This window comes from Moschus berezovskii, chromosome 20 (genome assembly GCF_049115385.1).
Source record: "Moschus berezovskii isolate FMDL1 chromosome 20, NW_MosBer_1.0, whole genome shotgun sequence".
NCBI classification, from domain to species: Eukaryota; Metazoa; Chordata; class Mammalia; order Artiodactyla; family Moschidae; genus Moschus; species Moschus berezovskii.
The window spans coordinates 46,978,162-46,993,703 of record NC_142479.1 but is presented as its reverse complement, the minus strand read 5'-3'; the positions used below and the strand labels follow the sequence as shown (position 1 = coordinate 46,993,703).

General features: G+C 52.1%; 1 protein-coding gene across 1 annotated transcript; it reads left to right on the top strand.

The window, feature by feature from the left end:
- Positions 1-2,375: 2,375 nt before the first annotated feature.
- NT5M (5',3'-nucleotidase, mitochondrial) lies at positions 2,376-15,293 on the top strand. The gene is made up of 5 exons (XM_055407487.2): positions 2,376-2,793; positions 5,484-5,584; positions 10,416-10,476; positions 11,633-11,747; positions 14,683-15,293. Exons 1-5 carry the CDS (start codon positions 2,536-2,538, stop codon positions 14,823-14,825), a joined length of 678 nt encoding a protein of 225 aa, XP_055263462.1. The 5' UTR covers positions 2,376-2,535; the 3' UTR covers positions 14,826-15,293.
- Positions 15,294-15,542: the final 249 nt, after the last annotated feature.

Sequence of the window (15,542 nt, the reverse complement as noted above, 5' to 3'; positions counted from 1 at the left end):
GCCCAGACATAACTAAAGCGACTGAGCAGGCATGCATGCACAGACTCTCTGGTTGTGGCACATGGGCTCTGGAGCCCTGGACTCAGTAGTTTTAGTGCCTGGGCTTAGTTGCTCTGTGGCACATGGGATCTTAGTTCCCTGACCAGGGTTCCATCTTTTGTCTCCTGCATTGCACGGTGATTTTTAACCACTGGACTACCAGCTAAGTCCTACCTGGGAACTTTTTGGATTCCACTTTAGATTTACTACATCAGAAACTCTAAGGGTGGTGCCCTGCCATCTGAGTTTAACAAGTCCTACAGGTAACCTTGATGCACACTGAAGTCTGAGAAGGCCTGAATGTGGCAAAGAGGAGCCAAAAATAAAATCACACTCATTTCAGTACCGCTAAGAGACATCCCACCCTTCTTTCTTCCTCTCAAGAGTGAAAATGACTGAAAGAGACATGGTTACGGGGATAACCTTGAATATATTTTCCCTTTTTCTTTAAAGGCTGCTGCTGCTGCTGCTAAGTCACTTCAGTCGTGTCCGACTCTGTGTGACCCCATAGACGGAAGCCCACCAGGCTCCCCCATCCCTGGGATTCTCCAGGCAAGAACACTGGAGTGGGTTGCCATTTCCTTCTCCAATGTGTGAAAGTGAAAAGTGAAAATGAAGTCGCTCAGTCGTGTCTGACCCCCAGCGACCCCACGGACTGCAGCCCACCAGGCTCCTCCATCCATGGGAAAGGCTAGTCATGTATAAAACCTGGCAATTACATAAGACACACCTTACAACAAACAGCCACAGAAGTGAGTGGAGATGCCACATTCAATCATCTGTTTTCTCATTTAAAAAAAAATTATTATTTACTTTCGGTTGTGCTGGGTCTTTGTTGCTGCAGGAGGGCTTTCTCCAGTTGCGGTGAGGTGGGGCTACTCCTTGTCTTGGTGCTCGGGCTTCTCATTGCAGGGGCTTCCCTTGTTGCAGAGCACGGGCTCTAGAGCACAGGCGCAGTAGTTGCGGTGCATGGGCTACTGTTCAGCAGCCTGTGAGATCTTCCTGGACCAGGGATGGAACCTGGTCACCTGCACTGGCAAGCAGATTCCCATCCACTGTACCACCAGGGAAGCTCTGTTTTTCATTCTTTGAAAACACACTTACTTTGTCTCTAATGTGTGTCGAACCCTGGGCCAGATGCAGGGACAAGGCTGCATATATCTGTGATCTAAACAGAAAGCTCTTGCTGACATGAAGTTCTGGTTGAACAGTAAGACACTAAGCAAGCAAATGAAATACTTTCAGAGAGTTAGCACATGTTATGAAGAAAATAAAACACGGTGATGGGGTAGAGGAAGGTCAGGAAATGCTTCTAAGTTCAGAAGGGTGAGAAAGAGCTGGGGGACTTCCCTGGTGGTCTAGCAGGTAAGAATTTGCCTTGCAATGCAGGGGGCACTGGTTTGATCCCTGGTTGGGGAACTAAGGTCCCACATGACCTGGAGCAACATGACAACTACTAAACCCGGAAGCTCCGAAGTGGGTATGCCACAACAAAGGATCCCACAAGATGCAACTAAGATTCTGGGGTGCTACAACTAAGACCCAAGGCAGTCACACAAATACAATAAATAAAAAAGAGATCTTGGGCAGAGAGTTTCAGAGAGAGGAATAAATGTATGCCAAAGTCTTAAGACCCAGGTAAGTTTGGTGTTTCTGGAATAGAGAAAATGCTAGTGTGGCTAGAATGTTAATGAGAAGGATCCTGGTGTGTCTGTTGAATATTGTTTGTCTATAACAATAGTAACTGTCTCTTTTTCAACGAGAGTGACAATAAAAGATTTTAAATCCCTCCTCCCAAAACCCACTTATAACAGGGTACATAACAATATTCATTTATGGATTCATTTGAAAGTCGCCAGTTTTATTAAGGCTTTGTGATATCTGCAAGACGAGTGTCCTGGCAGCTCTCCCCAGCTAGTCACTGTAAAGCAGGGGGCGCATCACCCTGTTCTGGTTCCCTCCCTTAAATTCTTCTGCCTGTGTTCTTGGCTTATTTGCTTCCTGTCCATCTTCCCTTCTACGATGTAAGTTCCAAGATGGCAGGACCTCGTCCATATGCTCCACTGAGAGATGCTCTAGGGGCTCAGTAAACGTCTCTGCGACACAGGCCTGCTCTATCCTCGCTGTGGCAGTTGGAGGAGGGAGCCCAGGCCCAGTGTCCCAGGAGAAGGTGCCAGTGGAGATCCGGGGACTGCGGACGCCCCGGGGACAGCCCAGCGCCCCGGACTATCCTCCAGGCCACGCCCCTCGGGCCGCCTCGGTCGGCGCGGGTCCCTTTAAGGGCGTTGAAACCGCAGCCTCGCTCTGGGGTCGGAGCTTGCGCGCTCTTGCCCTTTGCGTCCCCCGCCCCGCGCCCGTACCCCGCGCGCCCCTGGCGCCGCGTGCGCCCCGTGCGCTCCCCGCACCCCGCGCGCCCCGCGCCCGGCCCCCCAGGCCCGCAGTGTCTTCTCCCGCGGTCATGGCCCCGGTTCCCGCGGCGAGCGTCCGCCTGGGGCCATGATCCGGCTGCGCGGCTGGTGCTCGCGGAGGCCCCGCGGCGCGGTGGGGCCGGCAGGGCGGCGCTGGGCGTCGGGTGGGCCTGCTGGCCGCGCCCTGCGAGTGCTGGTGGACATGGACGGCGTGCTGGCCGACTTCGAGGGCGGCTTCCTCAGGAAGTTCCGTGCGCGCTTCCCCGACCAGCCCTTCATCGCGCTGGAGGACCGGCGCGGCTTCTGGGTGTCGGAGCAGTACGGCCGTCTGCAACCCGGGCTGAGCGTGAGCATCCCCGCCCCGGGCGCGCGTGGCCCTGAGGCTCGCCTTCCGTAGCATCGAGTCCTGGGGGGCCACGCTGTTGGCTGTCATCGAGGGCTTCTCAAAATTCAGGAGTACATAAAGCGTAATATACCCAACTCTCCCCATCTTCAACTGACTTTAATTTTGGATGTACTTGGCCTCAAGTCACATTCCTGTGTCTTCCTTCTCGTGGATTTGATGAGCATCTTTAGCATCCATTCTTTTCGCCCTTTTACAGCAAAGCGTGGCTCCCAGTAGGATTAGGCCCAGAGAGATTGTGAGCCTTTCTGGACATCACAGCACACAGGGAGTCAGTGTCACGGTGGGTTTGGATCTACTCCTTGGCTTATCCACTGGCCCTGCCGGCCCCTCTGAGCACCTGTGCTCTGACAGGCCCCTCCCGCAGTGCTCTACTCTCTGAGTCCATGGTGTATGGAGAGGAGATACCTGACTCGCTCCCAGACAGATGCAGACAGATGACTTGGCTTTTACATTTAAACTGCTTGGTGAAAGGAGCCAGATTTTGCCCTGGACCAACCTAGAGGCCCAGTGTTTTCTGCTGTCCCTCAGCAGGCCTTCTGAGGTGGCTGCCAGGGGAGCTGATATGATTTGAGAGCCTGTTCTGTAACCCAGCTAATCTGCATCCCCTCCTCTCCGAGGCAGGCTTGATTTTCTCCCTTGTGAAAGGGGCAGCCAGGATCCAACAGTCCATCTGCATACCAAGGTCATCCGGTCCTGTCCTCTGTCCTCCCCCAACAGGTGCCAGTTCTGTGACTCACGAACGGCATCTTGACAGAATTCTGGTTTGTGGAGGGGCCAGTGTTCCAAAGGAAATCAAGTGCCCCTTCTCTTCACAAACACCAAGAGCTTCAAAAGGTGACCTTCCCCCAAGCCTGGGGTGCTGACTCCTCCCAGTGCTGATACCCAGTCGGAGAAAATGCCCTAGTAACTTTGCAGGCTCTGATGTCCTCCTCCACCCTGTGTGTGTTCATTCACAGAGGGCGCTCAGCAGTGCAGTCTCAGTACCTCTTTCCTCCCAGGACTACATTACCATGCGGAAGGGAAGCCCACCCCCAGCTCTCAGGCCAGTGGCTCTTTTAGTCCCTTGTGCCCATGTGCAGACTCTGGCTCTGAGGGGATGATTTGCTGGGCCTGGGAGCAGATCTTCAGGGGAACCAAGGAGGGCTACTCCGAGAGCTTACTGTGCATTTCAGCTCCTGGGAACCTTGCAGGCAACGGGGCTTTGATAGAGGCACATGTGACCTTATCTCCAGCACTGCTCACGGCAGGACCTCCCTGGGTCTCGCATGACACAACTGGTCCAGCGTCTGCCTGAAAAGCACCCAGTCAGGCACCCAGCTTATACACAGAGGCATCCATGGTTTACAAAACATGGGTCTGTCTGTATTTCCTTTGATCTTCACATGCCAAGGGGTACGCAGGGCAGAGGAAGGCATAGCTCATTGTAACTGACTTAGAATCTTACACTGTTGGACAGTTGAACTGATCCCAGAGAGATGAAATGCTTTGACTAGGGTTTCCGGGCAGGTTGGGGGTAGGGAGGGAAGCTGGACATTGGTCAGAGGTGAAGTGGTTAGCCCCAGGTCACACCGCCAGGGCCAGCACTTCTGACTCCTCCTCGAGCCTGCTGTCCACCAGTCACACTCGCACCGTGTCCCTTTGAGTCAGGAGACCCAAGTTCAAGTTCTGAACTTGAAACAAATTTTCAAGTGGCTTTGAAAACAGCCTGTGAAGCCCAGCTGCCTCATTTGTATCCTGGGGATGGCAGTTCTTGCCCCTTGAGGGATGTGAGAGTCAGACATAGTGTATGTTAGCAATAAACACTGGTTTGAGTTAACCTCCATTTAGTTAATCTCCAACCTGTGTGACCTCCGTGTGCTCATTGTGGGGGAAGCGCTTATTCTGGGACAGGGGGCTTCTGACCTGAGGGGCATCTGTTTCTTGCTTCTCAGAGGCTGGGGTTTGTCACTTTCCCCTTGGCCTGGCCCTGGAAGGAAGTGGCATACTGCAGACTTGAATGTGGTCGGCAGCGTAAGGTGGGCACTCCTCGCCAGGTGGTTGGAAGCCACCATTTTGCTGTGTGACTTTAAGTCTGTCTTGTCCCCATTCTGAGCCTTGGTTTTCTCACATGTGAAATGAGGGTCTGCATTTGGGACTTTTAAACTTTAAAACAGCAGAATACTTAAAAAAAAAAAAAACAACAACAGTGTTTATTGGCATCCCAACACATAGCACAGATAAGGAGCTGCTCTGATGGTATTGAGCAGTCATGCCCCTCTTCTGCCCATGCCCGCATTCCGTGGGACTCGGAAGGGCCTGAGCTCCTCCAGCTACTGAAGGTGAGTAAGGGCTTCAGCATCGAGGCAGGACCCACCCTGCCCTTGCAGCCTCCAGGGTGCTCTGGCCCTTAGAATCAGGCAAGGGCTGAAGGCTGGCCTTCCCTCCCTCTGACTCCCACAGGGCCTCCAGTAAAGCCAGCTTCTGAACCCTGTAGCTGGCCCCTGCCGAATCCTTGGGGAAGCTGGGCCCCTCCTGGAGAGGGGCTGGAGCACACGCCCACTCCACCCACCTGCCTTCAGGAAGACTGTCCTCGGGTATGGGGCTCAGAGTGCTGAGGACCCCAGGCGTCACCTGCTTTTTTTCCCCCTCAGGAGAAGGCCATCAGCATCTGGGAGTCTGAGAACTTCTTCTTTGACCTCGAACCTCTCCCGGGGGCTGTGGAAGCCGTGAAACAGATGGCCAACCTGGAGAGGTAAGTCTGTCCCAGCCCAGGGTCCACGCCCCTTCCCACGTGCCCTCTGCCTGTCTTCCTCCTGCTCGCCCAGCACCCTGCATGGGCTGGCTTGGTCAGTCCTCCAGGGCCTCTCTGCAGGCTAAGATGCTTCCATCTAGTAACTTGGGAGAATGTGGAGTCTAGTTTGATGCGCTTCGCTGGGTGTCCTGGGTTCATTTATTCAGCAAATCCCTGAGAACCAACTGTTAGACTCGTTCCCTGCTACCCTGGAGCTTACAGTCCAGCCGGGAAGCAGGAGGTGAGCAGAACATCACTCGGGAAGACTGTGATAACACACGGCCACGTGTATGAAGGGGTGCAATGGGGACCTGGGAGAGATGGGGAGGAGGTGGCAGCAGGAGGAGGGGGAGACATCCGCCTGACCCTATGAGCTGAAGCCCCCCCTGCACCCAGAACCAGTGCCCACCGCAATCCAGTAACACAGTGCTCCTCTTCTGAGAGCTTAAAAAACAGTTGTCTTGCTGAGATGTAATTCATGCAGCCCACACCCAGATGGTTTTTAGCGGAGTCACAGAGGTGCTAACACATCACCATCGTCAGCTTCACAGCCTATCTGCTCCCCAACCCCCCCTGAGAAACCCTGGACCATCCACAGTCCTGCCCTCCCCCCACCACCCATGGCAACCACAGTAGGCCTCCTGTCCCTGGATTTGCCTCTTCTGGACATTTCATATACATTTCTTATGGTATCTGGCCTTCTGTGGCCACTTCTTTCACTCAGCATGTTTCCAGGTTTATCTGTGTCCCAGGGTGAATCAGCATTTCATCTCATTTCACTGCTAAGTGACTGTCAGCCCTGTGGCCCCACCATGTTCTGTCCATCTGCTCATTAACTGGTAGACCTGGGGTGTTTCTTCTTTTTAAATATGGATACTGACACTGCTGTGAACACTCACCTACAGGTCTTTGTGGTCGCTTGTTTTTGTTTCTCTTAGGTGTGTACCCAGGAGCAGAACTGCCAGGTCATGGGCTGAATCCAAACTCTTTTCAGCTGCACGTTTTACGTTCCAAGTAGTAACATCGGAGCGATCCAACTCCTCCTCCCAACCCTGGCTGTAGTCTTTTATTATTATTATTTTTAATATTTATTTTGTTTGTTATTTATTTGACTGCACCAGGTCTTAGTTGTAGCATGTGGGGATCTAGTTCCCTGACCAGGGATTGAACCGTAGGCCCCCTGCATTGGGAGGGTGGAGTCTTACCCACTGGACCACCGGGGAAGTCTCTTTTTAAAAAAATATATTTATTTTATTTAGCTGTGGTCTTTTTCATTCCAGCCGTCCTAGTGGGTGTAATGTGGTGTCTCATTGTGGTTTTAATCTGCATTTCTCTGAAGACAAATGCTATGCAGCTTCTTTTGGTGTGCATATCAGCTGTCTGTCCTTTTAGGATAAATGTTTATTCAGATCCTTTGCTAACTTTTTTTCAATTGGGTTATTTGTCATTTCGTTATTGTTAACTCTTAAGAGCTCTTTATTTATTCTGGGTAACAAGTCCCTTGTGAGATATATGACTTGCAAATACAGTTTCTTAGTCTATGATTATTGTTTTACTTTCTTGCCGGTGTCCTTTGGAACCCAGAGTTTTTATTTTGATGTAGTTAAATCTATCTGTTATATTCTTTTGCTGTTTGTGTTTTTGGTGCCATCTCTAAGGATCCTTTGCCTAACCCAAGGTCACAAAGATTTGCTCCTGTGTTTTCTTCTAAGAGTTATATAGGTTTAACTCTTTTGTTCAGTTTGTTTGATTCATTTTGAGTTAATTTTTTTCATGTGGTGTGAGGCCCTGCTTCCTTCTTTTTCATGTGGGAAATTCAGTTGTCCCAGAGCCATTTGTTGAAAAGACCCATCTTTTCCTCCATGGAATGGTCTTGGCTTCCTTGTCAAAAGTCAATTGCCCATAAATGTTAGGATTTATTTCTAGGCTTGCGTAACATTTATTGGTCACAGTTTTGCTTGAATTTAGTAGTCACAATGGCAAATCAAATATTTGGTGTGATTTGGCCTTGGTTGTGCCATGTAACTGGAGAAGGCAATGGCACCCCACTCCAGTACTCTTGCCTGGAAAACCCCATGGATGGAGGAGCCTGGTAGGCTGCAGTCCTTGGGGTCACGAAGAGTCAGACACAACTGAGCGACTTCACTTTCACTTTTCACTTTCATGCATTGGAGAAGGAAATGGCAACCCACTCCAGTGTTCTTGCCTGGAGAATCCCAGGGACAGGGGAGCCTGGTGGGCTGCTGTCTATGGGGTCGCACAGAGTTGGACATGACTGAAGCGACTTAGCAGCAGCAGCAGCAGTGCCATGTAACTGGCCTTCCCAGGTGGTGTTGGTGGTAAAGAACACACCTACCAGTTCAGGAGGCATAAGAGACGTGGCTTCACCCCCTGGGTTGAGAAGATTCCCTGGAGGAGGGCACAGCATCCCACTCCAGTATTCTTCCCTGGAGAATCCCGGGGACAGAGGAACCTGGCAGGCTACAGTCCATAGGGTCGCACAGAGTTGGACACGACTAAAGCGACTTAGCACGTATACACATGCTATGTAACTGACTTTGAACTTTATCAGCTTTCAAGGTTCTAATATGATAAATAGACATCAGGCCCTCTGAGCAGTATAGTCTATTCCAGTCTCTGATTTGAACTTGATTTACACTGGAGTGGTGTGATACAACTTCTTCCACCTGTAGCAGAAGCCCAGAGAGGCAGAGAATGTGTAAAAAGCTTTTGCACCAAAGCCTTTTTTTCCCCCAGCTGTTTTGGGTCTGGGTTGTACCGTGCGGGATCTCTGGTCACAGTACATGGACTCTGTAGTTGCAGTGTGCAGATTTAGTTGCTCTGCAGCATGTGGGATCTTCGTTCCCCAACCAGGGATCAAACATGTGTCCCCTCATGGCATGGCGGATTCTTAAGCACTGGACCCCAAGAGTAGTCCCATATAAAGCTTTTAAAAGCTCTGTTCTTGTCTGGACCACACTCACCAGCTGTAGTCTGGGGAGCCGGGTTACATGGTGGTTAAGGCTCAGTGTGAACCAGAGTGAGCCCACTTCTCCAGAATCAGACCCATAGCATGTTTCTATAATCTCTGTGCCTCTGTCTCTTTACCTGTAAAGTGCACACAGTGTAAGCGTTAGCTGCCACTGTTACTACTCGACAGGATTTAATAGGTGAGCAGCAAGAAGAGTGTCCTTTGGCCAAAGCAGCATGGGGAACGTCCATGAGAGTTTTCTTGTTGTGGTGGGGTAGGTTCCCAGAACTTGTTAGTTTGCAGACATGTTTGAGGATTCTTTAGGGGGCGGCAGAGGAGACATGTGGGTTCTGGAGCTTTTTCTCATCTGCTCTGTTTTGCAGACATTCCAGCCTGCGACATGCGTTGGCCCTTTACTTCCACTCTGGATCTTAGCTGGGTAGACAATTCTGATTATCAGTCTGTCCCCAAAGTTTGCACGGAGAGAGGGGTTGAGTCATAACCAAGTGGATAGCCTTGTGTCTGATGCTTTGTGTTGGAGGTTGCCTGGGAGGGGCTCATTTGGGTGCAGATGCTTCTCCAAGAAGGAGACATCTGACCCCAGACTTGCAGGGTTGAAGTGAATAGTGAAGTGCTGAGTGGGCAGGGGTACAGGCCCAGGAGGGGAAGGGTTTTTCTGACTTGATAACAAAGGAGACCACGGTTTCAGCAAGTGTGGAGCAGAAAGGATGTGGGCCACGTGGTTGAAGAGAGAAGGCTGTCATCTCACTTAGGTTTTAAAACCACGGGCTCGGGCACCGAGTTTGGCATTTCTCCAAAGAAGAGCTCCAGATGGCAACTAAGCATGTGAAGTTTGCCTCAGCGTTATTCGTCCTTAGGGAAATGAGTCACAACCACAGCGGGAAGCCCACGGAACAACTATGACAAGAAAGACAAGTGTAGCCAAGGATGGAGGTAGCTTGGAGTCCTTGTCGCCGATGGTGGGATTGAAACAGATGCAGCTGCTGCCTCCACAGCCATGTCCCTGGGACGTGGAGCCGGCTGTAACCCATCAGTCGCACCGAGAGAAATGGAGGTGCAGATCCACCAGGCCTTGAGCACGGGTGTCCCCAGCAGCCCAATGCCTGGGGGAAGCAGCTGCGCCCTCCATCCTGGCAGCCTGTGCATCACTGCGACGTCACCAGGCGAGAAAGAAGCGTGGAGTTCCAGTGCCCTTGAAAACACGACCCCAAAGGACAAGACCACGTGCTGTGGGGTTCCGTTAACGTGAAATGTCTGGAACAGGCAACTCCACAGAGACACAGCAGGAGAGACCCAGGGCCGCAGTCTGACTGAGGCCTCTCAGGACCGCTTTGCAGAGAGAAGGAGCCGGGACCCAGTGTCCCACGGGTGCGACCCCGAGGCGCAGGGGACCCCTGGCACTGTTGGTGGGTGCTGGGTCCGGGGTTGTGGGAAGCGCTGGTGCAGCACAGACCTCAGGGGTCCCTGAGGGCCCTGGAGGATCAGCCCTGGTCCCAGATGCTGGCTTGCAGGTTTCTTGGCTCCACGCCGAGCGGGGCCCTGACGTCCCTGATAACTGGTTCTGTCCCGTAAAGCCTCCCTGGCTGGATGCTGCTCACCTTCCCCAGTAGTTCCTGCCACGTCTGGGGTGGTGGCTCCTCACCGCTGCGTGGCTGGCTGCATGGGGGCTGCCGTGTGGTTTGCAGGCCCTGGGCTGCTGTCCCACATGGTGGCCGTGGCCGTGGCAGGGGGTGGGGGCAGGTGTGGGCCCAGGCAGGGGCGCTGTGGGCACACAGCCTCACCTGCCCACTCTCTCCCCAGCACTGACGTCTTCATTTGCACGAGCCCCATCAAGATGTACAAGTACTGTCCCTTCGAGAAGGTGAGACATCTGCCGCAGGGCCTCTGCTCACCTTGCCTTCGTCATGGGGAAGGGTTGGGAGCCTCCCCTCCAGCCCACCCCGGGGGTCTAGGCCGGGGCCTCCTCCCAAACATTAAAAAAAAGAAGGAAGGAAATTCTGTCAGCTATAGATGTTTCTCTGACCTTCCTTGATTTTTCAAAATCTCTTTGATTAGCCATTACTTTAGCAATAAAAAAGTAAATACATTTGTCACTCAGGAAACAGTTACCAGGCCCCTGCTACAACACTGGGCATCTGGGGCTTAAAAATGCCTCTTTCTGCCCTCGGGAGCTGAGGACAGCAGGGCAGGAAGAGAGACAGGTGTCCCAGGCTCTGTGGTCCAGCAGGGAGGAAGCCCAGAAGCCCAGGCTGGCTCCCTGGAGAAAGGAGAAACTAGGAAGACCAGTTGTGAGTGGTGGGACAGCTGAGCAAAGGCCAAGAGACCTGGGGGAGGGACAGGGGCAGAAGCAGGAGTGGGAGGGAGAGACTGAAAGGCAGGGCCTTTACAGAACCAGTGGTTTGGGCTTCAAGCGCCAGGCACCCCAAGGCCTCTGAAGGGTTCTTAAGCAAAGCCAGGCCTGGAGTGTCCAAGTCCTGGACGGTCCAGATGTCAGCTTGTTCTCATAAACCTCCCTTGGCGAAGCCGTTTTGTGAACCTGACAGCACCCAGTTATTCTGGGATGTTCATGTTACTTTGTGACCATGGGGGTGCTTTAAGAGAAGTGGGTCATTTGTGCGGGGTCCCCCATCTGCTGGGGAAGGTCACTCGGAGCAGGGTGTTGGGGGAGCCCCCAGACATGCCTGTACCCCTGGCTCTGGCACCTCACACCCATTCCCACTGTGGGTCCAGTTCTCATATGGCCTCTGGACCAAAGCTCAGGTAGGGCTGGAAGGCAGGCCAGTCAGGGCTTCTGGAAGGGATGACACACCTAAGGATTGCATCCCGTTTCCTTGAGCTGGAGCCTTGCAGGGTGCATGGGGGACCTAAGCTGGGTTGGGGTGTTTGGTCAGAGCCGTGGTACTGCCGCTTCATTGCTGTGGACTGGGACGGCCCTGTGGTCCCCTGCAAGTGGGTAGTCTCCCTGGCGGTGCCCTGGCCTCATAGCACCCTCTCCCCTTGGCCCGCTCTCATTCCAGTATGCCTGGGTGGAGAAGCACTTTGGCCCTGACTTCCTGGAGCAGATCGTGCTGACCAGAGACAAGACCGTGGTCTCCGCCGACCTCCTCATAGACGACCGGGTGGACATCACAGGCAAGTGGCCTGAAGTAGGGGAGGGGCGGGCGTGGGGCCCCCAACCCGAATGCCCATCCCTCAGCCCCATAGTCACCAGATCTGTGTGAGGCGTCCTGTCCAGCCTTGAACCTTGAGCTTAGCCTCCTCCCTTTCAGGGAGACAAGCTTCTTCCCCACATGAACCCCCAGGGAGTCAGGGAGAGCAGTCCGGCCCAGGGGTAATGCATTGGGGCAGCCTTGATCGAGTCACTGTACACCTTCAGGCCTTGCCTTCCTGTCAAATGAAGGCCAGACTCTGGCTTCCAAACATTTCTTTTTAGCAACAGAATCCTTTCATTTTTCCTCAAAAGTAATTTGGACTGAATCTAATATGTAAACCAGGAAAGCAAAACCTAATTTCTGTAGTTGAAGGTGGTTTGGGAGCTGTATTTTTCCCTTTTGCCTATGGATGTCCCCCTCCCCGCAAAATAAACAAACCTTGAATTTGCTTATCAAGGCAAGGGGAAATGATTGGTTCACCAAACTGAAAAGCTGGGGTGGGAGGGCTTCAGTTCAGTTCAGTTCAATCCAGTCGCTCAGTCATGTCCAACTCTTTGAGACCCCATGGACTGCAGCATGCCAGGCTTCCCTGTCCATCACCAACTCCCAGAGCTTGCTCAAACTCATGTCCATCAAGTCGGTAATGCCATCCAACCACTTCATCCTCTATCGTCCCTGTCTCCTCCTGCCCTCAATCTTTCCCAGCATCAGGTCTTTTCCAGTGAGTCAGTTCTTCACATCAGGTGACCAGTGTATTGGAGTTTCAGCTTCAGCATCAGTTCTTCCAATAAACATTCGGGACGGATTTCCTTTAGGATTGACTGGTTGGATCTCCTTGCAGTCCGAGGGACTCTCAAGAGTCTTCTCCAACACCACGGTTCAAAAGCATCAATTCTTTGGTGCCCAACTTTCTTTATGGTCCAACTCTCACATCCATACATGACTACTGGAAAAACTGTATCTTTGACTAGACTGACCTTTGTTGGTAAAGTAATGTCTCTGCTTTTTAATATACATCTAGGTTTGTCATAGCTTTTCTTCAAGGAACAAGCATCTTTTAATTTCATGGCCTCAGGCACCATATGCAGTGATTTTGGAATACAAGAAAATAGTCTGTCACTGTTTCCATTGTTTCCCCATCCATTTGCCATTAAGTGATGGGACCGATGCCATGATCTTTGTTTTCTGAATATTGAGTTTTAAGCCAGCTTTTTCACTCTCCTCTTTCACTTTTATCAAGAGACTTTGGTTCCTCTTCGATTTCTGCCGTAAGAATGCTGTCATCTGAATATCTGAGGTTATTGATATTTCTCCCAGCAATCTTGATTCCAGCTTGTGTTTCATCCAGCTTGGCATTTCTCATGATGTACTCTGCATATAAGTTAAATAGGCAGGGTGACAGTATACAGCCTTGATATACTCCTTTCTCAATTTGGAACCAGTCCGTTCCATGTCCAGTTCTAACTATTGTTTCTTGACCTGCATACAGATTTCTCAGGAGGCAGGTAAGATAATCTGGTATTCACATCTCTTTAAGAATTTTTCACAGTTTATTGTGATCCACACAGTCAAATGCTTTAGCGTAGTCAATGTAGCATAAGTAGATATTTTCCTGGAATGTTCTTGCTTTTCCTGTGATCAAAGGGATGTTGGCAATTTGATCTCTGGTTCCTCTGCCTTTTCTAAATCCAGCTTGAACATCTGGAAGTTCATAGTTCATGTACTGTTGAAGCCTGGCTTGGAGAATTTTGAGCATTGCTTTGCTAACATGTGAGATGAGTGCAATTGTGTGGTAGTTTGAACATTCTTTGGGATTGGAATGAAAATTGACTTTTTCCAGTCCTGTGGCCGTTGCTGAGTTTTCCAAATTTGCTGGCATATTGAGTGAAGCACTTTCACAGCATCATCTTTTAGGATTTGAGATGGCTCAGCTAGAATTTCATCACCTCCATTAGCTTTGTTCATAGTGATGCTTCCTAAGGCCCACTTGACTTCGCATTCCAGGATGTCTGGCTCTAGGTGAGTGATCACACCATTGTGGTTAGCTGGGTCATGAAGATCTTTTTTGTACAGTTCTTCTGTGTATTTTTGCCCCCTCTTCTTAGTATCTTCTGCTTCTGTTAGGTCCATGCCATTTCTGTCCTTTATTGTGCCCATCTTTGCATGAAATGTTCCCTTGGTATCTTACATTTTCTTGAAGAGATCTCTAGTCTTTCCCATTCTATTGTTTTCCTCTATTTCTTGGCATTGACCACTTAGGAAGACTTTCTTATCTCTCCCTGCTTTTGTTTGAAACTCTGCATTCAGATGGATATATCTTTCCTTTTCTCCTTTACCTTTTGCTTCTCTTCTTTTCTCAGCTATTTGTAAGGCCTCCTCAGACAACCATTTTGCCTTTTTGCATTTCTTCTTCTTGGGAGGGCTTCAGGTGTGGCTGAATCTAGGAGCTCAGACAACATCCATCAGATTCGGTTTCTTTATCTTCTGGTTGTGCCTGCATGCTCTGGCAGATGCTCCCCTGCTGGTGGTCGTCAGCAGTTTCAGGGTTAAATCCTATTCTCTTGGACACCTCAGTGGGAAAATTTGAAACATTCCTTCCCTGATTACTTTTGGAACTGGCTCGGGAAACATCCTCATCTCTACCCCCATCAGTGTCCAGAAAGTGGAATCCACAGGAGGGTCTTGAAGCTTGAGGGACTTGCGGGGCCCAGGGTCAACAACTGGTGACAAAGCTGGCCTGGGCATGGGGGCAGGATGGCCGGGCACGTGGGCAGGTCAGACGGACATCTCGAGGGTCAGCCTCCAATGAGCACCTGCGTTGGGGCCCAGGGCTGCAAGGGGGTCCTCATCCAGTGGGCTGGTGTGACCCCCCTGGGGCTCCTGCCACAGGCCTGAGATGCTGCTCTCTCCCTCAGGAGCTGAGCCGAACCCCAGCTGGGAGCATGTCCTGTTCACAGCCTGTCACAACCGCCACACGCAGCTGCAGCCCCCCAGCCGCAGGCTGCACTCGTGGGCAGATGACTGGAGGGCGATTCTGGACAGCAAGCGGCCCCACTGAGCTGGGCTGAGCCCTGGCCCTGTATGTGCCTGGCCGGGCCCTCCACGGACTTCAGTACAGGGTAGGCCCAGGGGCCTGGACAGGACACCAGGCGCCCAGGCCGACCTCAGGCCTCTGGTCTGGGAGGAGCTGGGGCATTGTTCGGTGGGGCAGTACCCCCCCTCCCTCAGGGAAGCCCCCTCCTTGCCGGCAGCTACCTGGTTTGAGGACGATGCAGGAGCAGATGGTCGAGCGGCCCCTCTGAACCTCAGCCCCTGCCGCCTGCCTGACACCCTGTTGGGTCTCCCCCAGGGACCTGTCTGGATCCAGCAACACGGTGCGAGTTCCAGGTCATGCTGGCTCCATGCAGGGGACCTCACAGCCCGACCTCTGACTGGCTGGAGGGCTCGGCCCCCACTCCAACCTGGGGGTTCGCAAGCTTGCGTGTTCGCTGGAGGCGTGAACAATAAATGCTGTTCTTAGTCCCCACCCCAGGGTCCTCTGCGTCTGGTCCCTGGGTGTCCACCTGGGAGCTAAGAGGTGAGAGGCAGGTGGGAGGCATAGCTTGGCAGGTTTGCCTCGCCATGGGCTGCATGGGGTCAGGGATGACAGCCCTGACCTGGTGGAGGTGGCCATGCTGGCGGCCGTGATGTCCCCAAGTGGGAAGCAGCCCCCTAAGCAGCCACCCCTGCCTGTGCTTTCTCATCCACTCCTGCTGTCTTCCCCACAGCTGCCCTT